Raw genomic sequence first — 25,182 nt, 5'->3', positions numbered from 1 at the left:
ATGACTAAAAATAATGAATGTAGAGCTCAGCTATTAGAGGACAGTGAAATGGTTTTAAGGAAATAATTGTTTTATTTTATCTTCTGTCAAACTTACAATCTCCTACTCAAACAAAAGGCTATTTCTTATGAAGAACTATTTCTTTCAGAGCAGAGCCCTGCTGAGAGGCACTGCTCTTCTCAAAGCAGTGGAATATTTTAGCTCCCACCTTCCTACCTTCTCTGCTTCCGACAAGGCTGTACTGTTAGTGACTCTCAGCTTCTATTGAAACACGCTCTCTATAACATGCAAGAGGAAACCGTGGGCCCCGCCAGCTCACCACCTGGAACATTCGGGAAGACTCTTACTTTGAGTGTTGCGCATGCTGTGTAGCACACGTTGGGTAGGATCTCTATGGGTTCTTTGAACATGACCCTGAATGTGTTAGCAGTCCCATCACAACTAAATCCAGTATCATTTTGTCCCAGGGTTTGTTTTTTTTCATATTCAATGATCTGTAATTTTTAAAAGAAAAATTAAATTTAAGTTAAAACAAAGTTTCGTAGAAGAGAGTATGAAGCCCTTAGGCACGGCAGAATAGACTACTACATCTCTCTGCTGTAATTTTTCTCTACTGTCTCTAACCACTAAAGATGGCTTTAAACACACTGTCAGAAAATGCATTCACTGCAATAAGGATGGGGAGGATGTCAGATAACTGGGCTTTGGCTGCAGGAGAGAGGAGCTTCTAAAAAAGACACATGGCTTGGGAACTGGTGTTTTAGACTGTGTGGATTTTCGACACCTGAGGGAAATGAGCCTTTACTCCTTGCTAGCCTATGTCTTATTGCTGGGAAGTTCCTGTAGCAATTCCTATGTGGATATTTCAAAATATGAAAATTCCGTCTTTTCGATTTAGTTCCATAACCTGTGCCAGGCACTGAGGGACACCCTCAAGGAGCTTCTAGTCGTTAGAGAAGACAAGTAAACAATGACAATTCAGTACAGCGCCTGCAGCAGAGAGCTATGCATAAGATGAAGTGGAGGAGGAGAGCAAAAACTGATTTTGTCAGGAAGAGGGGAGGCTCCACAGAAGAGAGCTGTAAAAGCTCAACTCAGAGGTTACCAGGTTATAAGAGAAAAGTCTTCATGCAAGGGAACAGTATGTGTGGAGGCCAAGGCTCATAAAGCCATCTTTTTGCATACATCAGGTAAAAACGGTAATAGTAAAACAGGCTGAACCAGTGCATGCAGCGAGAGATCAGGACAGTGGCCACCTCAGGCGGGATAGTGACCAGAAAAGATCACAAGGGGATGTCTGGGGTGCTGTAATACCCTGTTCCTTGATCAGGCTGCTCGTTACACAAGTGTGTTCACAGTTTATGAAAAGGGAGCCATACGTACCACTTACGTCTACTTTTCTGTATGTACAGTCGGCCCCCTGTATACGCGGATGCAGAACCTGTGGATGTGGAGGACTGACTGTATTATGTCATTTTATATAAGGGGCTTTGAGCATCCATGGATTTCGGTATCCACAGGGGGTCCTAGAACCAATCCCCTGAAGATACTGAGGGACTACAGTATATCACAGTTCAATTTAAAAAAAAGACATGATGGTGCCCTGGAAAAGTAGTAAGACAGGATTTCATTGTGGCAGTGTAATCTAGAGTAAACCACTTCTCCGAGCCTCAGTTTTATCTTTTAATTTGGGAAAAAAAACTTGTTTGCCTTCTTCCTAAGGCTATTGTGAGGCTCAAATTATAAAACTACAGCAACAATGACAGCAACAGACTATGTTCCAAACACTTTACATGCATCATCTCAACCGTTGCTCACAAAAACATAATGGAGGTTCCACTACTGTCAAAGTAAACAAGGACACTGGGGCTCAGAGAGGTTACCTAATTTGCCCACAGACACACCCTTGAGATGGTAGAGCTGAGATTCAAACCCAGGCAGGTCTATCTGGTAGTGTTATCTAGAGGGTGCATGGGACTAGCCACCGGGCGGAAGAAAATAAAGAGAAGTCCTACTTCTATTCATTTTATATTTTATCATTTTAATATACCTATAACCCCGATGCCCTCCCTCAGACTGTACACAAGGAATCTGGTGTCTCATGTAATATGGGAGGGGCACTGAAGGAAGACAGGGGTTCCACAATTGAAGAGAATGACTGTGGGGCCCTCACTCCTTCCCAGGCCTGCAGATTATACAGCCTGCTTAAGGGGGCTTATGGATCCTATGGATAGGATCTTAACAGTATATAAAGTAAAACGGGGGCTTCCCTGGTGGCGCAGTGGTTGAGAGTCCGCCTGCCGATGCAGGGGACATGGGTTCGTGCCCCGGTCCGGGAAGATCCCACATGCCGCGGAGCGGCTGGGCCCGTGAGCCATGGCCGCTGAGCCTGCGCGTCCGGAGCCTGTGCTCCGCAACGGGAGAGGCCACAACAGTGAGAGGCCCGCGTGCCGCGAAAAAAAAAAAAAAAAAAAAGTAAAACAGGGAGTGATCATGAAAATCTTTTATACCCGAGAGGTCTGCTGTGGCTTTTTGGCATTAAAAATTATAGAAACAAAATTTCCTAACCTTTAAAATCTTTCAAATAAACAATCTCAGTGGCTTTGGTTTATAAGAGCAACGAATTGACATGAATGATTTAATTTATAGCTGAATTTCACTATAAATGTCAGTGGATAGAATTTAAAAATGAGCATTTCATTAGCACAGCCAATAAAGCAATTCTTCCATTTGGAACAAGGTGTCTTTGTGAGGTAGTAAAGTATCTTTTTTGGCTGTCATCAGACCAGATCTTTATTTTTGTCTGCATAGGGCCCTCCTTGCTGCACACGGGCTTTCTCTAGTTGTGGCGAGCGGGGGCTACTCTTCGTTGCAGTACGCAGGCTGCTCATTGCGGTGGTTTGTCTTTGTTGTGGAACACGGGCTCTAAGTGTGAGGGCTTCAGTAGCTGTGGCATGCAGGCTCAGTAGTTGTGGCGCACGGGCTTAGTTGCTCTGCGGCATGTGGGATCTTCCTGGACCAGGGCTCGAACCCGTGTTCCCTGCACTGGCAGGCAGATTCTTAACCACTGCGCCACCAGGGAAGTCCCCGGACCAGACCAGATCTTTGAATTGTTGTGTATCTTGAAAGTCAATGATGCATTTTGATCACAAAGTTCACCAATGTTTTTACTATTAAAAATTGTATATTAATTAACATTTTAGAAAGGCTAGTTTTTTCAGCTGAAAGAAGTCTGAAACATTGTTTACTTCTTTTCATTTCTATTTTTTGTGTTTTAATTTATGTATAATATAAAATAAGTATAGTATTGCATAGGTATATGTGTATAGTAAATAAAAGTACAATGTAGATGTGTTTCAAAAATAATTTCACTAACTGGGATGTGCAATCAAAAGTGTGGAGAACACTGGTTGACGGGAAGGGAAGGAGAGAGGTGCTTCACTTTCTTCGAGATTAAGTAATCGTGTCATATCTGAAAGAACTGAGGTGGAGCAGACCTAAGAATGGGGCAGGGTATGGTCAGACAATCAGAAATCAGAGGTGTTACCAGTAGTTATAGGAAATTAGACAGTCTCAAGCCCTAAAGTTCAAAGTACCATGAAAAAAGCAGGTGGGTGTTTTGAGACAGTCAGTGCACAGCAGGATGAACTAACAGAAGGGTTTCCTGGACAAAGGAGAGCTCCTTGTATGTTAATGCTTCTGTTAAGGACCCCAGGACCTCAATTTTCTGAAACTACACTTTTTAGATCAATTGTAAAGTGGAACCTCTAGGCTTAAAATACTAATAGGCTTTCTGATGCCTGTGATAATTATACTAAAATTTGGATTTTGCCGAAACAATATCTTATCGTAAAATGACACTTGTTATGTATTTCAAATGGTATACAGTGGGCAAAAAAAGTGTACCTGTATATTCACTTGATAATCCGTGGGACCATGAATAGATCCATATAAACCAAATCCGACTATAGAGATTCTTCTATTAACTGTGAACCTGAGAGAATGAGGCCAAATATAAAATAACATACATAATTCAGTAAGCATTCATACTCCAAAGGCTTATACATTTTTGAAGTGTTACTCAGAACATCTAATTTTGCTCATAATAAAGAAAACTATCAAAAATTAAACATCCTTGGAAATGTCATCTGCTTACCAAAAAACTCTTGCTAGAGTAACTTATTGGGAACTTAAGTAGAATCTGTTTTCTGTTTTCATTTTTGAGCCAAGCAATTTACTTAACCTAAATACCCACTTTTGTTGTGATGATAATTTTAGTCCAAATCTGTCTGCACATCTCCTTCATGAACAGAGATGTGTCAGCCATCAGACCTGATGTGCAGCGTCCCAAACTCTGACAATTCTTCAGCTCGATGAATACTTACTGGGCCTGGCACTGGGGAAATAATGGTCAACAAGATAGTCTCTGCCCCTACTGCACTTATGGCCTAATGGAGGACACTGATAATAAATAAGTAAACAAAGGGATAAATCGTTAATTACAAATTGTGATAAGAGTTGTGAAGGAAGCAGGCTGCTGTAACAGAACTGGTGGTGGAGGTCTGGGGACAGGACCTAAGTTACACAGGTGGATCAGAATGAGATTTCACACTAGAACAATTAGCAGATCCAGTTTAGTCACCATAGTTAAGAAACAGACCCACCTTACTCCATGTTATAAATGTATAAAAACTAGCATCAAGCACAAATGGCACTAAATGACTGTATAATAAGAGATAATCTATAATATAAAGCAGTTATCCTCAACATTTCATACTTTAAGAACTGAAGTAACAAGTTTTATTATTATTACTACCATACCATTGCCACTTTATGAGCACTTCCTGTGCCAGGCACCGAGCTTCAGTTCTTTACATGAATTATTTCCTTTAGTCATCATAACAGCTCTATAAACTAAGTAACACAGTATGATTTTTATCATCCTGTTTTTATAGCTGAAGAAACTGAGATTTAGAGAAATTAACTTGCCTGGATCAAAATGTGTAGCAGAGCTGGGACACAATCCCAGGTCTGCATGGATCAAAAGGTCACACTCAATCACTATGTGAAACTCCCAGTATGAGGATCACGTTAAAATTTTTAAAATATATTATTTATAATTTTTTATTATAAAAAAGCAATATATTCTCTGTTTAAAAAAAGTCAGAAAATGCAGCTAAGCAAACAAGAGGAAAAATTTAAAGCATCTCTAAATCTACCATCTAGGGATAACTTCATTTTCAATTTGGTGCACTTCCTTTTCAGACTTTTAGTTCTGTTTTTAAACAATAGAAAAACAGACTTTTTTCTATGAACATATATGTATTATTTTAAAAACCATGTCAGAATATATATATTTTTGTAACTTCATGTAAAAAGGTAAAAAACTACTACTGATTCATTATATTTAAACAATTCCTACTTGTTAAATAATCTAGGTTATTTGCAGTTTTTGTTATTATACAACAATGCCAGGATGAACCATCATTTCACAGTGCCTTCATTATTTCCTAGAATAAATTCCTGGAAGTAGATTTTCTGGGGAAAATGAAAGGCATATTCCTAAGGCGTCAGATGAACTTTATCAAATTGCTTTCTGGGAAGATTATAAAACTTTACACCCAACAAGGAATGAAGATCATTTCTATCTGACTCTCAACAACCACAAGTATCTTCATTTCTTTTTGCTGTTGAGAAACTGATGATTGACAAATTCTATTTGTATTTGATTACTGAGTTAACACATTTGCTCATATGCTTACTATCTACTGGATTTTCTCTTTAATGAAAAACCCACTCACGTTCTTTTCCCATTTCTCTCTGCTGATGAGTGTCTTTTTCATGTGGATTCGAAAGACCATGTTATATAGTTATTATATGATTTGTCAGTAACATCCATTACAAAAAATTTCCATTTGTCATTTATCTTTTAACTTTATGGTGGTTTTGGATGTAACATTTTGAATTATTTGTAGTCAAATTATGATCTATGCCAAGTTCAGAGAGGCCTATCTCATCCTCATAATAAATATTCTGTTCTGGCACCTTCACGGTTTCCTTTTTTTTAACGTTAAAATTTTAATTTATACAAATATTGGAAGATGGCATCAGTAAAGATCTAACTTTATTTTCCCAGTGGTTAATCCTTCCTCACATTCTAAATGTTCATTTACATTAGGTTGGTTTCTGAACTCTGTAGTATGTTCCGTACAACATTCTCTTACAGCTTTACAATATTTTTCATATTTGATTAATACCACTCTTTTAAAAAAGAAACATTTACTTTTGCAAATTAATTTTAGAATAATTTTGCCAACCCACTCCTCCCTACCAAAAACATGTGACTTCTACAAGGAACTGCCTAACTCAGAAAGGTTAGTTTGGAAAGACACTGTCTGATTCCAGTCGAAGTTCTCCAATTCTTTATAAAGATACCATACTGTACACTTCCTATAGGATTTACCCCTGCTACTTTATGTTATTTGTTACTATTGCAAGTGGGGTCCGTTTTTACTCACCATTTTAACTGAAAATTCAAACATTAATTTTATTTATTTATTTTTTTGCTGCATCGCATGGCTTGCGGAATCTTAGTTCCCTGACCAGGCATTGAACCCGGGCCACCACCCTGAAAGTGCCAAGTCCTAACCACTGGACCGCTAGGGAATGCCCTAAAATTTTTTTATTGTGGCAAAATATATAACAAAATGTACCATCTTAAGCATTTTAAAGTGCACCATTCAGTGACATTAAGTAATTCACACTGTTGTTAACCATCAACACCACCCATCTCTGTAAATGAATTTTAATGACACAGGAACATCACTGGGTTTTGCACATACGTTTTATAAGTTGCCACTACTATGCATTGGTTCTAATAGATTTTTACTGATCCTGAGGCTGTCTGGGTGGACTAGTTGTTTTCAAAAGGAGTTCTGTGCCCAGGGAGGCAGGCTCTGTTTTCACAAAGGACATGATGCACCACTGACAGGGAGCCAGGGACACCAGATTTACTGCAATACTTAGGAAAGTCTCCCAAAACAAAGAATCTCAACCAACTTTCAAGTGTCCTGTCAGAATTCATGTAGATGAAAAACTTGTTTTTAACTATGAGATTTGAACTTAATCCCTTTTTATTAATAAACCAAGATTTTTACAGCAATTTTAACATTCACTGACTTTTACAAGAGGTTACTATACAAATCGAGGAAATATCATACAGTCATTTCTCATTATTTGTGGTAGTTATATTTTATAGTTGGCACAAACACAGAATTAGCAAATACTAAACCACTGCTCTTAGGGGGAATGTACACACACACACACACACACACACACACACACACACACACACTCACACACCACTCATGTGGATTATAATCTTAAATCCTAAGAATGACTCATTCTAGTATATCCCATTTTCTGTGTTTCACAAAAGAGAAATGGAATTAAGGAGTGTTAAGTGACTTGCCTGAGGCCACCCCACTAACAGATGCCAGAGATGGGATTCAAACTGTCCAATGGCCACAGAGCTGTAGTGTCCTGCACTGCACTGCCCCCTACCATCTCCATCTCTGTATGAGCGCTGAAATAAGAAGGCAGAGCATCCTCCTTGTTTGATCTCACACAGGAGCATGGTCCCAGGCAACTAAAATCTTTTCTGTGAATGACTAAGAAAGCGCTGCTGGTATTGATTTGGGGGTTACAAATAAATTCTAGCGAGTAGATGAGTTCTCAAATATGGAAACTGGATAAACAGGATGGACCATAGTTTGCTTTAGTTGAAACTTTTAAAGAAAATGACAAAATTGGCAGCAGTGCTGCTCATGGTATTTGGGACATGAGTATAATACACCTGTTCCCTGCACCTACAGCTGTCTCAGTGTGCTGGTGCATACAGGTACTATCTCTGATTGCTTGTTTGTCTTCTGGTGCTGCCCAAGTGTCTACATATTGAAGTACACATTTGATTTTACTATCAGTTACATTTACTGTCCTTTACATTACAACTAGGCCATTATATCATTTTAAAAAAATGAAACACATTATCTATGAATTTCATTTCAGGTTAAAATAGGGGGAATACAAAATATTTATTACAAAAAAAGGGAGAACTAGGTCTGATGGAGTGAAGAACTACTAATATAGAAGTTATCTGAAAAAAATGAGAAACATCTCTTCCTCTCCAATATTTCTTTTTCTTTTTTGTTTGTTTATATTGAAGTATAGTTGATTTACAATGTTGTATTAATTACGTATATTTCTTTATCTTTATACCTACATCAATCAGAGTTTTAAGAACACTACTGAAAAACAGCAAGGTTACCAGGCATCCCTATCTTGAGGTTTCAATAGTCCATCATGTTAAAGGAGTATTCTTCTAGACCTAGCCTATTAATGGTTATATCTGGATCGAGGGTAAAATTTTATCAAAAGTTTTTGTGGTACGCAGGCCTCTCACTGTTGTGGCCTCTCCCGTTGCAGAGCATAGGCTCCAGATGCGCAGGCTCAGCAGCCATGGCTCACAGGCCCAGCCGCTTTGCGGCATGTGGGATCTTCCCAGACTGGGGCATGAACCCGTGTCCCCTGCATCGGCAGGCGGACTCTCAACCACTGCACCACCAGGGAAGCCCCAAAAGTCTTTTTGACATCAAAATAAATTTTTTTTCCTTTGATCTGCTACCATGGTGAATTACAGTAATATATTTCCTAGTTTTGCGCCATTCTTTCTATCTCCAAACAAACTCTTATCTGCCTTTTTTGCACTCCTTTTGCATTGATGGACGTTATTAGGAATAGCCTTACAAAACTCAGTTGGATGGATGTTATTTTAAATGATGTTCATTGCACTGCTCAGTGTCCCCTTTCTAAGAAACCAGAGGAGAAACTTCTCTAAAGTCTCTGTATCTGAAACAGCCACGCTTCTCCTGAGCAATATGTGTACTTTTCATGTGATAAACTCTTCAATTTCTGTAACTTTATAGCTTTAGAACCAAACTTAAGATGTCAGAACATGGATCTTGCATATTTATCTCCACTGGATGTATTTTTCCGACCCTAATTTATCACTGTTTTAAAAATTGGACTATAGTTGATTTACATCTATTTGCTGTTATAGTATTATTCTTTTAAGGTACTGCTAGATTCAATACGCTATTTTATTTCTTTTCTATATAAGTGAGATTGACCTAGAAAATTTTTTGCCTTGTCAGATTCCTGTATAAGGATTATGCTTCTTTCAATAATTAACCAAAAAGTATTTTCTTCTTTTAATGTTCAACGAAACAACCTGTTCCCTGAATGTTTGATAAAACTCACCTGTCAAAACCACCTTGTGAAGGGACAGTTCTTTGATAACTTTTAATTTCTTCCATGGTAATTGGTCTATTCAGCCTTTCTTCTTCAGTCAATTTTGATAATTTATATTTGCCTATAAAATGATCCATTCCATCAAGATGTTCAATTTATTAGCACAGAGTAAACCCAGAATTAAAATAAAAATTTCCTCAGTATATTATTATATTCCATTATTTGTAGATGTAAGTATGTTTTATTACCTTTGCCCAAGGTTTGCTTATTTGATTGGTCTTTTTCAGGAACCAGCTTATATTTAACAATTCTACTATTTTTAATTCATTAATTTCTACATTTACCTATTTCCTTTCTCTTTTCACATGGTTCTTTTGCTATTCATTTTCTAGCTTCTTGGGTTAATGCTGAAATCATTTATTTCTACTCTAATTTATTTAATAAAAGTAGTTAATTATTGCTAACTCTCTGTGTGACACTTTGGCCTCATCCCCTAAGTTCTCACATATAGTATTCTCATTGTGAATTATTACTAAATAGTCTACAAATGCATTTTTATTTCCATTTTAACCCAATATTTGTAAGAGTCCTCTCCCTCTTGATGTTCTAGTTTTAAACAAACTTCTTGTTAGTTTCTAGTTTTACACCAAAGTGCTATTAATATTAAATAAATGAAAATTCAAAAGGCATGTTTTATGAAAACAGGTAAATATTCTATTTTGACATTTAACCTAAGGAAACACGGTAGAGCAAATATAAATTCCAAAAGGATTATATGCATGCATCTTTTAAAATAAAAAAAAAATTTTCCCAAAGTTGTTACAAATGTATACTGAGATATTTTCCATGCAACATCTATGCAAATAAAAATCTCACACTAAACCAAGTAAGATTAAATGTATTAAATTATAGCCCTAAGGCTGTAAAAATAATGTTTGATCAATTAAGGTCTAGACTTCAGCTCACCAGCAGTGGCAATCCAAACGAAACTCACAAAATAGAAGGCCCAAGTCAATCCTTTCTTACTCTACTTGTTTCCTAAGAGATTCCCTCACTCATAATTCAGTGGAGAGACCAGTAAGCCTCACTGACTTCTTGACTGTTGTATCAAGTTAGAAATGTATTAAACAAAGTATAAAATAAAATGTGGTTAATTATCTCCCACAATATGAACATAAAAGCCAAATGCGAGCCGCTGCCCCCCCCCCCCCCCCCCAAATCTACAATATGCAGATACCTGATTCGATCACTCGTTCCACTGTAACCCCACCGGCTCTCTACTTGCTGGAATCTATTGATGCAGCATTCCTTTCCTCTGAGGCAGCATCTTGGTCGATCAATGTATTCAACTCGGGGCTTAGGATTGACAGTAAAATGAAGAAAGAGGTTTACCACTTCACGATCTGACAGAATTCCAGACTGAGCAGGACCTGTAGAAATAAAAACATAAACCTCAATAAAAGTAACTTCACTGCAATTCCTAACTTTGTAATTCTCCCCATAATAATGTGAATTCAAATGTGAAAGATGTAAAGTAAAAATGAGGTAGAAAAATCTCAGTATATATAATTTTAGCATATATATATATATATTTTTTTTTTTTTTTTTTTTTTTTTTGTGGTACGCGGGCCTCTCACTGTTGTGGCCTCTCCCGTTGTGGAGCACAGGCTCTGGACATGCAGGCTGAGCGCATGGCTCACGGGCCCAGCCGCTCCGCGGCATGTGGGATCTTTCCAAACCGGGGCACGAACCCGTGTCCCCTGCATTGGCAGGCAGACTCTCAACCACTGCGCCACCAGGGAAACCCCTAATTTTAGCATATATTTAATTTTAAAGTTTTACTAAATTCATCCGAGGTTAACCTAATATGTAAGTGTTAAAATCATTAATAAATCAAAGCTTAGATGAAACCCTGAGATCACAGAAAGATCCCTGGATTTTTCTATCCATTTGCCCTGAGTGTTCCATTTCCCAGAAAGAGGAGAGTTGGAGAAGTGCTTACAGTGGCAGCCAGAGCTATCGTTACCTCTCCATTCCCCATCTGTCTGAGGCTGTAATCAAACAATGGAATATTTAGAGGTAGAAATAGATGGCACAGTGCTTTCATTGTGGGATTCTGAAATCAGCAGAGGTCAGGAGCTAAGATTGGAAGAGCTGTGGAAGCAGCATATCACATGCTATAGTTTTCTCATTCACTGTTTCTGGGAAGAGAAAATTCCAAACAGCTTAAATTTAACCAGGAATAAATGCTATTCCTCATAAAAGATGCCAGGAGATTCCTTCCAAGGCTGGTAAAAACAATCTAAATATAGAGACTGCAAAACACTAGAAATTTGGTTTAAGAAACTATAAATCAGATTTTAACATAAAATACCCTAATTTTTAATATAAATTTTTAGAATATCACAAACAAAATATATCAACCTGCCAGACCTGGCCCCATGGTTCATTTGCAATCTCTGGATAAGTAAAGATTGTAAAGAAGAAAAAATACAATTACAAACTTAGAACATGCATTTTAGAGAAAAAGAAAAGAATGTAACTGGAACTGCATAAGATCAGAAGAGAGATGGGGGTGAAAACTCATGTATCTTTCTCAGAATGACAAATAAGACAAAAGAATTAAAATGTTAAGGTGATTAAAATGGATGATGAAAAGCAGAGACCAACATACAGGTAACAAGTGTTCCTGAAGAACTAACAGTAAGAAATAGGATGATGCAATAATTCAAGACTACAGGTATACCTCGCTTTATTATGCTTCGCAGATACATTTTTTTTACAAATTGAAGGTTTGTGGCAACCCTGCATCAACAAGTCTGTTGCTGTCATTTTTCAACTGCATTTGCTCACTTTGTGTGTCTCTGTGTCACATTTTGTTAATTCTCTCAATAGTTTAAACTTTTTCATTATTATTATACTTGTTATGATGGTCTGTGATCAGTGACCTCTGATGTCACTACTGTAATAGTTTTGAGCCCCATGAACCACACCCATAAGACAGCGAACAATTAAGTTATGCAGGTATCTGCATAAATGTTGTGTGTGTTCTGACTGCTCCACTGATCAGCCGTTCCCCATCTCTCTGTCTCCTCCTGAGACACAACAGTATTGAAATTAGGCCAATTAACAACCCTATAGTTGGGCTTACCTGCTGGCACAGTGGTTAAGAATCTGCCTGCCAACACAGGGGACACAGGTTTGAGCCCTGGTCCGGGAAGATCCCACATACCACATACCACGGAGCAACTAAGCCCTGCACCACAACTACTGAGCCTGCACTCTAGAGCCCGCAAGCTACAACTACTGAGCCCACGCGCCTAGAGCCCGTGCTTCTCAACAAGAGAAGCCACCACAGAGAGAAGCCCGTGCAGCGCAATGAAGAGTAGCCCCTGCTCGCCGCAACTAGAGAAAGCCCGCGCACAGCAACGAAGACCCAATGCAGCCAAAAATAAAATAAATAAATTTACAAAAAAAAATGAAAACAAAAGCCCTATAGTGGCCTCTTAAGTGTTCAAGTGAAAGAACAGTCAAACATCTCTCCCTTTAAATCAAAAGCAGAAATGGTTATGCTGAGTAAGAAGGCTTGTCAAAAGTTAGGTCTCCTGCACCAAAGAGTAGCCAAGTTGTGAATGCAAAGGAAGAGTTCCTGAAGGAAATTAAAAGTGCTACTCCAGTGAACACACAAATAATAAGAAAGTGAAACAGCCTTAATGCTGATATGGAGAAAGTCTGAGTGGTTTGGATAGAAGATCAAACCAACCACAACATTCCCTTAAGACAAAGACTAATCCAGAGCAAGGCCCTAACTCTCTTCAATTCTATGAAGGCTGAAAGAGATGAGGAGGCTACAGAAGAAAAGTCTGAAGCTAGCAGAAGGGGGTCCAGGAGGTTTAAGGAAAGAGGCTGCCTCTGTGATGTAAAAGTGCAAGGTGAAGCAGCAAGTGCTGATGTAGAAGCTGCAGCAGGTTATCCAGAAGATCTGGCTAAGATAATTAATGAAGGTGGCTACATAAAACAACAGATAATTCAATGTAGACAAGTGTAGACAAATAGCCTTCTAGTGGAAGAAGATGCCATCTAGGACTTTGATAGTTAGAGAGAAGTCAATGCCTGGCTTTAAAGCTTCAAAGGACAGCCTGACACTCTTGTTAGGGGCTAATGTAGCTGGTGACTTTAAGTTGAAGCCAATGCTCATTCACCATTCTGAAAATCCTAGGGCCCTTGAGAATTATGCTAAATCTACTCTGTGTTATAAATGGAACAAAAAAGCCTGGATGACAGCACATTTGCTGACAACATGGTATACTGAATATTTTAAGCCCACTGTTGAAACCAACTGCTCAGAAAAAAAAGATTCCTTTCAAAATATTGTTCCTTGACAATGTACCTGGTCAGCCAAGAGCACTCATGAAGATGTACAGTTGTTTTCATGACTGCTAACAGAACATCCATTCCATAGCCCATGGATCAAAGAGTAATTTAGACTTTCAAGCCTTATTATTTAAGAAGAACATTTTGTAAGGCTATAGCTACCATAGACAGTAGTGATTCCTCTGATGCATCTGGGCAAAGTAAACTGAAAACCTGGAAAGGAGTCACCATTCTAGATGCCATTAAGAACATCCATGATTCATGGAACGAGTTCAAAATATCAATATTAAAGAGAGTTTGGAGGAAGTAAACTGTAACCTTTATGCTTGACTTTGAGGGGTTCAAAGACTTCAGTGGAGGAAGTAACTGCAGATGTGGTAGAAATAGCAAGAGAACTAAAATTAGAAGTGGAGCCTGAAGATATGACTGAACTGCTGCAACCTCATGATAAAACTTGAACAGATGAGGAGTTGCTTCTACAGATGAGCAAAGAAAGTGGTTTCTTGAGACAGAATCTCCTCCTGTTGAAGATGCTATGAAGACTGTTGACATGACAACAAAGGATTTATAATATTACATAAACTTAACTGATAAAGCAGTGGCAGGGTGAAAGAGAACTAACTCCAATTTTGAAAGAAGTTTTACTGTGGGTAAAATCCTATCAAACAGCATTGCCTGCTAACAGAGAAATGTTTCCTGAAAGAGTCAATCACTGTGGCGAACTTCATTATTATCTTATTTTAAGTAATTGCCACAGGACTTCCCTGGTGGCGCAGTGGTTAAGAATCCGCCTACCAATGCAGGGGACACGGGTTTGAGCCCTGGTCCGGGAAGATCCCACATGCTGCGGAGCAAATAAGCCCATCCGCCACAACTACTGAAGCCCGCGTGCCGCAACTACTGAGCCCACATGCCACAACTACTGAAGCCTGCACACCTACAGCCCATGCTCCGCAACAAGAGAAGCCACCGCAATGAGAAGCCTGTGCACTGCAACAAAGAGTAGCCCCCGCTCACCACAACTAGAGAAAGCCTGCGCACAGCAGTGAAGACCCAACGCAGCCAAAAATTTTAAAAAAATGAAAATAAAAAAAAAAGAAGTTGCCACAGCCATAATAACCTTCAGCAACCACCACCCTGACCAGTCAGCAGCCGTCAACATCGAGGCAAGACCCTCCACCAGCAAAAAGATTAGGACTCGCTGAAGGCTCAGAGTTAGTTAGCATTCTTTAGCAATACAGTCTTTTTAAATTAAGGTATGTACTTTGGTTTTTTTAGACATAATGCTATTGCACTTAACAGACTATAATATAGTGTAAACATAACTTTTATATGCATTGGGAAACCAAAAAATTTGTATGGCTCACTTTATTGCGATATTCAATTTATTGTTGTGGTCTGGAACACACAATATTGCCAAGGTATGCCTGTATTATAAAATTTCCTTAGTTGAAAAAAGAAGTCTTCAGATCATGAAAGACGTTCTCAGATATCTACCGTATACCTATTTAAAGAAAGTAATCAAGAATAAACTCAACAAATGAGTAAATCAAAATAAAGAATTCAAGAAGGTGTATCATAAAAGAACTGGTGATAAACACTAAATCCAATACAACCTGTAATTAAGTCTAATACAGTTGTGTTTTTGTAGTATGTTATGTGAGTGTATAATCAGTTACCATAAAGTATGCTAGAAAGGTTGAAAGGATGGAACACCATGTTAACATTCGTATCTTAAATAGGGAAGGTCAATAAATATCATTTTATTATGAAATGAATTAAGAAAATTGGAGGGGAAAAAGTAAATGCAGAATTTATTACTTCCTAATCTCTAGACAGAAAACACACACACACACTCAACAGCAAAATAGAGAACATAAAGGGAGCTCTCCCTAAAACATTTTTGAAAAATATAATACAGAAATAATAAGCATAATAGAAAAGAACATACATAACAGCAAAAAAAGAAACATTATTTCACTACATAAAAATATTAAGAAGTCTATAAGATGGAAGAGCCTACGTCAGAGAACAACTATACATGAAACAGTACATAAAATAGCTATTTCATGTTAACAGAGAACAACTGAGGCAGTCAGTGCTTGAGAAGGGAAATGTATTGAGATGAAGCCCTATATCTGTCACCACTTTTCCCCTTGGGATATTTGCTGATTTGCTTCACAGGGCATAAATGCCACGTAGAAACTGGCAACCTAGAAATTGTGGTAGTCCTCAACTGACTGAAGAGACAAAAACTGTAATTCAAAGCTACCAAGGCAGCCAGACAACGATCCGGAAGAGAATACTTAATAGACAAGCAAGACCAACATTTTGTGCATAATTTCTCCTTGAAGTATTTGTCAACTCCTGGGCTTCCCTGGTGGCGCAGTGGCTAAGAATCTGCCTGCTAATGCAGGAGACACAGGTTTGAGCCCTGGTCCAGGAAGATCCCACATGCCGTGGAGCAACTAAGCCCGTGTGCCACAACTACTGAGCCCCTGTGCTGCAACTACTGAAGCCCATGTGCCTAGAGCCTGTGCTCCGCAACAAGAGAAGCCACCACAATGAGAAGCCCACGCACCGCGATGAAGAGTAGCCCCTGCTGGCCGCAATCAGAGAAAATCCTGTGCACAGCAACAAAGACCCAACAAAGGCCCAACACGGCCAAAAATAAAATTTAAAAAAAGTATTTGTCAATTCCTAAGCTATGCACAAGCAAGAGAAAACTATGAGACCAGAAAACCAGGCAGAAAGGCGCTGCTAAGAGACTAAAGAATTAAACAGAAATTTCTATCTTAAAGCTAGAAGAAAAATTCCCAAATATTTGAAAATTAAGCTATATACTTAATAGCCCATGGGTCAAGAAAAAAATTACCATGAAAATTAGAAAATATTTTTTATTGAATGCAATGAAAATACAACATATCAAAACTTGTGGGGATGGGCTTCCCTGGTGGCGCAGTGGTTGAGAGTCCGCCTGCCGATGCAGGGGACATGGGTTCGTGCCCCGGTCCGGGAAGATCCCACATGCCGCGGAGCGGCTGGGCCCGTGAGCCATGGCCGCTGAGCCTGCGCGTCCGGAGCCTGTGCTCCGCAACGGGAGAGGCCACAACAGTGAGAGGCCCGCGTACCGCAAAAAAAAAAAAAAAAAAAACACCTTCCACAAAGAAACCACTAGATCCAGACAGCTTCACTGGTGAATTCCCCTAAGCATTTAAGGAAAAATAGCACTAATTTTACATAAACTCTTGAATACAGAAAAAAGATATATTCCTAACTTTTGTATGAGACCAGCATAACCTTGATAATCAAAATCTGACAATTTCATTACAAGAAAGGAAAAATTATAGCCTAATTTCTCTCATGAAGTAGTCCTAAAAATATTTTTTAAATCTGGCAAATTGGATCTAGTAATATATAAAAAGAATAATGCATGACAACCAAGTGTGGTTTATGTAAGGAATCCAAAGTTTTAACTTGGAAAATCAATCAATGCTATATTAAGCTATACTAAGAGAACAAAGGGGAAAACCATATCATTATCTCAAAAGAAGAGAAACATTTGGTAAAATTCATGATAAAACTCTTACAAGACTAGTAATAGAAGGAAACTGCCTTAATCCAATAAAGAGTATCTACAAAAAATTTACAGCAAGCATACTCTGTATGGGGAAATACTGAAAGCTTTCTGCCTAAGACTAGAATAATGCAAGGATGTTCACTATCCATACTTTTTAATATGCTCAAGGTCCTAGGTCATACAATAAGGCAAGAAAAAGAAATGTCTAAGGATTAGAAAGGAAGAAATAGAATTATTATTGTTTGCAGATCACATGATTGTACATGTAGATTATGCACAATCATCTACAAATAATTATTAGAATTTATAAATTTAGCAAGATCACTAGATAAGGTCAATACAGGAAAAATCAACTGTATTTCTATATACTGGCAATCAATCAGTTAGGACATGGAAATTAAAAAAACTAATCATTGCAATAACATTTAAGAAGTAAAATACATAAGGTATAAACCTACCAAAAAATATGCAAGACCTCTACCAGAAAACTCAAAGTATTACTAAGAGAAATTTTAAAAAGACTTAAATCAACGTTCATTGATTGGAAGACTCAATATTATAAAAATGTCAATTATCTCCATACCAATCTATGGATTCAATGCAATTCCAATCAGAATCCCATGACTTTTTTTGGTGGAAACTGACAAGCTGATTAAAACATTTAGGTATATGAAACTACCAACACAAAAGACCAAGAATAGCCAAGGTAATCCAGAAGAACAAAGCTAGAGGATTTTCAGTACCAGATTTCAAGATTCAGTTTAAAACTACAGAAATGAAAACTCCACAGAATTGGTTCAAGGATGCACAAATATAACAGTAGAGCAGACTAAACATTCCAGAAATAGATTCATTCATATACAGTCACCTGATTTACAACGAAGTTAGCACTGCTGTGTATGGGGGCAAGGATAGTTTTTAATACATAGTCACGTGGGGAAAAAAAAAAGAACCTTGACCTCTACCTCACACCATACACATGTGTGAAAAAAACACCACAAAAAAATAAAAACCTAACTGGATTACAGACCAAAAAGTTAAATGTAAAACAATAAAGTTCCTAGAAGAAAACCTAAGCGAATATCTTCATGACCCTGAGGCAGGCAAAATTTCTTAAGACATAAAAAGCCTTCACCTTAAAGGAAAAGACTGATAAGTTAATTCATTAAAATTAAGACCTTCTATTTATCAAAAGACAGCATTAAGATAATGAAAAGACAATCCACAGACTGGGATATTAGCTATAAGTATATACATTATATGTATCTATAATATATTCTGGATACAAGTCTTTTGTCAGATTATATACATATAATGGAGAGGATGTGAGGCAACTGGAATGAACTCTTAACTCTCTTAGTTTGGCAGCTGAGCGTGAACTATTACAACTACACTGGGCAACTATTTGGTAGGATCTACCAATGCTGAACATATGTATACTCTATGATTTTTTATGGCAATTGCACTGCTACCTGCTCAACAGAAATGTTCACATATGTACACCAAGTGAGAGGTATAAGAATGTTCTTAAAGGCCCCAAACAACCAACCCAAATGTCCAACAACAGTAAAATGGATAAAGAAATCATGGCACATCCATTCAACAGATTATACAGCAATGAAAAAGAATGAGCTACTGCCACACACAACCACACAGATGAATCTAAGACATAATGTTAAGAGAAAGAAGCCACATACAAAAGAACACATGCTGAATGTATGACTTCCTTTATATTAAGTTTAGAAACAGACAAAACTCATTTACAGAAGCCAGAAAGCACTCACCTTTGGAAGGGAGATTAAGGACTAGGAGGGGCATGATGGAGACTGGTGGGGTATGGTAATGTACTGTAAATTGATATGTGTGGTTAAACAGGTGCATTCACTCTATTTGTTCACTTTATTATGTACATGTTATATTTTAATTTAAAAAGTTTACAAAAAGAAAAAACAAACATTGATTCTGATCAGCAAAAACAAAAACAACTTGTGAGAATACTGGAATATATATAATAAATCAAAAAGAAAAATTTGTATACCCCAAAAGAATAAAAGTCATGAACGAATACCCAGAGAAAACCATAATTCAAAAAGACACATGCACCCCAATGTTCACTGCAGCACTATTTACAATAGCCAGGTCATGGAAGCAACCTAAGTGCCCCTTGACAGATGAATGGATAAAGAAGATGTGGTGCAGGTGCATATATACAATGGAATATTACTCAGCCATAAAAAGGAATGAAATTGGGTCATTTGTTGAGACGTGGATGGATCTAGACTCTGCCATACAGAGTGAAGTAAGTCAGAAAGAGAAAAACAAATATCATGTATTAACACATATATGTGGAACCCAGAAAAATGGTACAGATGAACTGGTTTGCAGGGCAGAAATAGAGACACAGATGTAGAGAACAAACGTATGGACACCAAGGGGGGGAAGTGGCGGGGGGGTTGGGGTGGTGGTGCGGTGAATTGGGCAATTGGGATTGACATGTATACACTGATGTGTATAAAATAGATGACTAATAAGAACCTGCTGTATAAAAAAATAAATAAAATTAAATTTAAAAATTCAAAAAAAAAGGAAAAAGAAAAAATACAAGCGGCCAATAAACATAAGGAAATATAATTTTAAACCATTATGAGATTTTTTTTTTTCTTTTAAATCAATCTGGCCATGACTTAAAAGCAGATGATACTCAGTGCTGATATGGGAAACAAGAACTGGTCACAGAACTAAGAAGCATCAACCCTAAGAGTCAGAAAGATCTGTCACTGTAACTTTAGGTGAGGCACTTAACCTCTCTCAGGTTCAGTTCTTAAACCTATAAAATACCATATAATTTTTATATATTTATAATATACAAAATATTTTAAAAGATATAAAATACATATAATTTTAAAATACATAAATATATAACCTACAATATTATCTTGAAGGGCTATTAGAAGAATTGAATGAAATTATACACACAAATGCACATACATAAACAGCTTCTTTTCCTCTCTCGCACAGGGAGACTGACTGCCCATTAAAATAGTTTCAAATAGATTTTGGACAAGTTACAGCCTTACCGGCTGCAAACTCCTCAATGGTCATCAGCGGGAACCGGATCAAGGACAGTGCTTTCCCTAGAACTTTCTGTTTGTTTCCAAAAGTCACAGGCAATTGTTGTCTTTGACATTCCGCTTCTGCCCACCGTACAACAGCTCCAAAAAGTCGACTTTCTCTAATACTAAGAGTGTCTCTTTCTAGAACTGCACAGAGTGTGTCTACAGGTAAAATACAAAAATATATCAAATTAGTAATATTTTGCTCTTTAACAAAATACTGACAAACATGCTTATATAAAATTTTCAAATCTCAATAAAAATAGGATACTTAAAACTATAGAGTCTACACTTAAAAATATTAAAGAATTAAAGGAATTAAACAGAAAAGTTTTCTTTAAAAAATTACTATAAGGTTAACATTCAACTTATTACTTACCATACATGGAAGCTTAGATACAGTATCTCCTTATATATTCATGCCATTCAGCAAGCAAACTCAAATATTCAGAACAAGAATAATAAGTCAGAGAAAAAGGCTCCCAATCAGTAATGAACAAATTCATAAAGTCTACAGATTACAATTCATTCATTCATTCAGCAAATATTTCTTATTAACCACTCACAATGTGCCAGGCACTATTCTAGACACCGAGGATACATCATTAAACAAAAAGTTAAAAATTCCTTGCCTTCACGGAGCTTACATTCTAATGGGGGAAACAGATTCAATAAACATAAGTAAATTATACTGTGTTACATAACAAATGTAGGAAAAGATAGCAGGGTAATAAGGGGAATCAGAAATGCAGCTTAAAATAGGATAGTTTGGATAGGCCTCACTTGAGTTAAGACCTGAAGGAGGTCGAGGGGGGTGGGGTCAGTAGGCCAAACACACCTCGAGAGAAAGAGCACTCCAGGACTGGCCAGTGCGAAGGCTCTCTTATGAGAGTGTGCCTGGCATATCTGAGGAACAGCCAGGAGGTCAGTGTGGCTGGAGGAGAGTGAGCAAGAGGGAAAATTAGTAGGTGATGAGGCCAGAAACATGGTGGGAAGCGGGGTGCAATCATGTAGCACCCTGTAGATCATTTGGCTTTTACTCTGAGTGAAAAAGGGAACCCCTGGAGGGTTTTGAGCTGTGACATTTTATGTTCTAAAACGACCACCCTGGCAGCCGTGATGAGAAGAGACAGTAACGGAGGCAAGAGTGGAAACAAGATCAATTAGGAGGCTCTTGTGCCGATCCAGGTCAGAGGTGATGGTGGCCTGGACCAGGCGGAAGTGGTGAAAAATGATCAGATTCAGGGTATACTCTGAAAGGAGACTGGAGATGTCCTAACAGATTGGATATAGGGGGTGATACAGAGCATGAGTAAAGGATAATTCCCAGGTGTATACCCTAAGCAATGGAGGGATGACAGTGGCATCAACTGAGATGAGAAAGACTACTATGTGGAAGCAGGGTGGGGGGTGGTGAGAGGGGAGATCTGAAGCTTAATTTTGGACATATTAAGTTTGAAAGCCCTATCTGACATCCAAGTATAAATATCATGACCGTAACTCAGGCCCTCACTCAGAATCCTTTTCCCTCTTATCATAGGCAAAATTAAAATAGGCTGAGTTATTTTTAAACTACAGTAGACCAGAAATCAATGAAAACATTAAAATATAATTAAATTGCCCAGAAACACACACCTAAGAAAAATTTATTAAAAACAAAATTCTACTATGCAATGGTCTACACATTCATACCAGAACCAAATATTAGTTTAATAACAAACATAGGTATCATTACAGCAAAGATATCACAGTCCCTGGAACACCGAAGGGGCCCAACAATATGTTAAAAATGAAGAGGTTAAACATAATTTTTTTAAAAATCAAGATTTTTCCTTCTCTTGTAGCTGAGCAGATGAGTATAAACTAAGGTCCCAGGAAACCTTTTCAAAGATAAATGAATGTAAGTCAACATACCTCAATACTTGTAGGATTAGGAATATACCGTGATCATAATATTTAATCATTCAATAGAAAAACAGACAACTTTGAACCTCCATTTCTCTACCTTGTATGCTAAAAACTTCAGTAAAGGTAAACATAGAAACTTAAAGGCTAAAAAACAAGCACATTATACCGCCCCTGGCATAATGTAAATTAATTCTGTTCTATCAATGTGACATATTATCTTTTTCCTTTGGCAAAAACCTACAAGAAACAGTATCTCTCTACTTAGAAAAAGGTAAGCATATCCCTCTGGAGCACATATTCAAATGCCAGAGGAGAAAAAGCATCCCTAGAATCTAAAATAGCTATTTAAAAAAAGCTCCTGAAGCCAGGTCTTTCTTTCAGATCCTAGAATTCTCTTTCATTCCCAATTTTTAACAAGTACATTGTGACAAACTAGACTATGAGGTGAAAACACATAGGTCCTCTATAGATAGATGTGTTATAATAAGAAATGACAGCTGAGAGCCTAATAAAGATCATAAAAACACACAGAATTATATTTATAAACATCATACAATACTGGGTTTTAATACAAACCACTGCAAATCAAATCAACAAATATTTATAGGGTTTTCATCCTGTGCAAGGTACCTACTTCAAGGTTCCCAAGGAGATACATTCGGTAGATTACTTTCTGCCCGTGGACGCTGCTGAGTAAGCATCGTTGACGTCTCCCCCACCTCCACTGCTGTCATGTCTGAGACAGAGTCACCCAAAGAGCCCGAACAGCTGCGGAAGCTCTTCATCAGAGGTTTGAGCTTTGAAACAACCGATGAGAGCCTGAGGAGCCATTGGGAGCAGCGGGGAGCGCTCACAGACTGTGTGGTAATGAGGGATCCAAGAACCAAGTGCTCCAGGGGCTTTGGGTTCGTCACGTCTGCCACTGGGGAGGAGGTGGATGCGGCCATGAATGCAAGGCCACACAAGGTGGATGGAAGAGTTGTGGAACCAAAAAGGGCCGTCTCAAGAGAAGATTCTCAAAGACCTGGTGCCCACTTAACCAGGTGAAAAAGATTTTTGTTGGTGGCATTAAAGAAGACACTGAAGAACATCATCTAAGAGATTACTTTGAACAGTATGGGAAAATTGAAGTGACTGAAATCATGACTGATCAAGGGACTGGCAAAAAGAGAGTCTTTGCTTTCGTAACCTTTGATGACCATGACTCTGTAGACAAGACTGTCATTCAGAAATACCACAATGTGAATGGCCACAACTGTGAAGTAAGGAAAGCCCTATCTAAGCAAGAGATGGCTAGTGCCTCACCCAGCCAAAGAAGTCAAAGTGGTTCTGGAAACTGGTGGTGGTTGTGGAGGGGGTTTTGGTGGGAATGACAGCTTTGGTCGTGGAGGAAACTTCAGTGGTCGAGCTGGCTTTGGTGGCAGCCATGGTGGTGGTGGCTATGGTGGCAGTGGGGATGGCTATAATGGATTTGGTAATGATGAAAGCAATTTTGGAGGTGGTGGAAGCTACAATGATTTTGGCAGTTACAACAATCAATCTTCAGATTTTGGGCCCATGAAAGGAGGAAACTTTGGAGGCAGAAGTTCTGGCCCCTATGGTGGTGGAGGCCAATACTTTGCCAAACCCCAAAACCAAGGTGGCTGTGGTGGTTCCAGCAGCAGCAGGAGCTATGGCAGCGGCAGGAGGTTTTGATTACTGCCAGGAAACAAAGCTTAGCAGGAGAGGAGAGCCAGAGAAGTGACAGGGAAGCTACAGGTTACAACAGATTTGTGAACTCAGCCAAAGCACAGTGGTGGTAGGGCCTAGCTGCTACAAAGAAGACATGTTTTAGACAATACTCATGTGTATGGGCAAAAAAACTCGAGGACTGTATTTGTGACTAATTGTATAACAGGTTATTTTAGTTTCTGTTCTATGGAAAGTGTAAAGCATTCCAACAAAGGGTTTTAATGTAGATTTTTTTTTTTTTGCACCCATGCTGTTGATTGCTAAATGTAACAGTCTGATCATGATGCTGAATAAATGTGTCTTTTTTTTAAATGTGCTGTGTAAAGTCAGTCTACTCTGAAGCCATTTTGGTAAACTACCCCAACAGTGTGAAGTTAGTATTCCTTTAGGGTGATGCCAGGTTCCATTCAAAATTTATTTACAACCTGCTCTGGTGGAGAAGCTATTGTCTTCCGAAACGTTGGTGTAGTTGAACTGACAGTTATTGCGTTGTGACCTGGAGTTCACCGTGAAAAGGGTCACCCAAGCAAAGTCATGGAGTTTTCTGATTATTAATATATGATTGTTGGCACATCCTATGCAATATATCTAAATTGGATTATGGTACCAGATATAGATGGGAATGAAGCTTGTGTATCATCCATTATCATGTGTAATAAATAAATAATTTAATACCCTCAAAAAAAAAAAAAAAAAAAAAAGATTCCCAGGATCCAATGGCATGCCTAATGGAGGAGCTATTTACAAAACAACTTCTCGGAGTGAGTCACCCAGATGCAGGCAGTATTATTTCAAATGACAGTAGACTGAAGTGGAGCACTTGATAGCTCCTTAAAGGGAAGGACACTAGGATTAAGCAATGTTTCATTACCAACGTGTGCAGTGCTTAGGGCTCTCAAACATCCAGTAACTCAACAAAAATTCAATAGCACACAACGTGCAGGTGCTGGGGGGAACCAAATCTAGTCCCTGCCCTTCAGGATAATGCAAGAAGAGCACAAATCCTTCCCAAGGTAATGTGCAGCAGACAGGCAAACTAAGAAAGGGATGTTATTGAAACAGGAATATATTAAATTTCATGGAAGAGGGGAGGGCAGCAGTTCTTAAGAAAGTTATAATTTGAGCCAAGACATTAAGACTGAGTGAGAACTAGCCAAGGTGGGAAGG

The 25,182-nt window shown here is 38.2% G+C and overlaps 1 protein-coding gene and 1 pseudogene across 3 annotated transcripts in view; one reads left to right on the top strand and one right to left on the bottom strand.

Moving 5' to 3' along the window:
* BTBD1 (BTB domain containing 1) overlaps positions 1–25,182 on the bottom strand; it is a 44,704-nt gene that overhangs the window by 1,673 nt on the left and 17,849 nt on the right. The window contains exons 4-7 of one of the 3 annotated variants that reach the window (XM_029237938.1): positions 20,341–20,538; positions 10,547–10,739; positions 3,907–3,994; positions 348–494 (exon numbers count right to left, since the gene is read on the bottom strand). In XM_029237938.1, coding sequence (XP_029093771.1) covers positions 348–494; positions 3,907–3,994; positions 10,547–10,739; positions 20,341–20,538 — 626 coding nt within the window. Of the gene's footprint in view, positions 1–347; positions 495–3,906; positions 3,995–10,546; positions 10,740–20,340; positions 20,539–25,182 lie in introns of those variants that run through there. The other 2 variants (XM_029237939.1, XM_029237940.1) reach the window with 2 other exon arrangements.
* Positions 20,787–24,673, top strand: LOC114904248 (annotated as a pseudogene).

Source organism: Monodon monoceros, unplaced genomic scaffold, assembly GCF_005190385.1.
Source record: "Monodon monoceros isolate NGI ecotype Baffin Bay Population unplaced genomic scaffold, NGI_Narwhal_1 Super_Scaffold_21, whole genome shotgun sequence".
Lineage (NCBI taxonomy): Eukaryota > Metazoa > Chordata > Mammalia > Artiodactyla > Monodontidae > Monodon > Monodon monoceros.
Note: the sequence above shows the minus strand (reverse complement) of the source record. Positions and strands in the feature narration are given on the sequence as shown.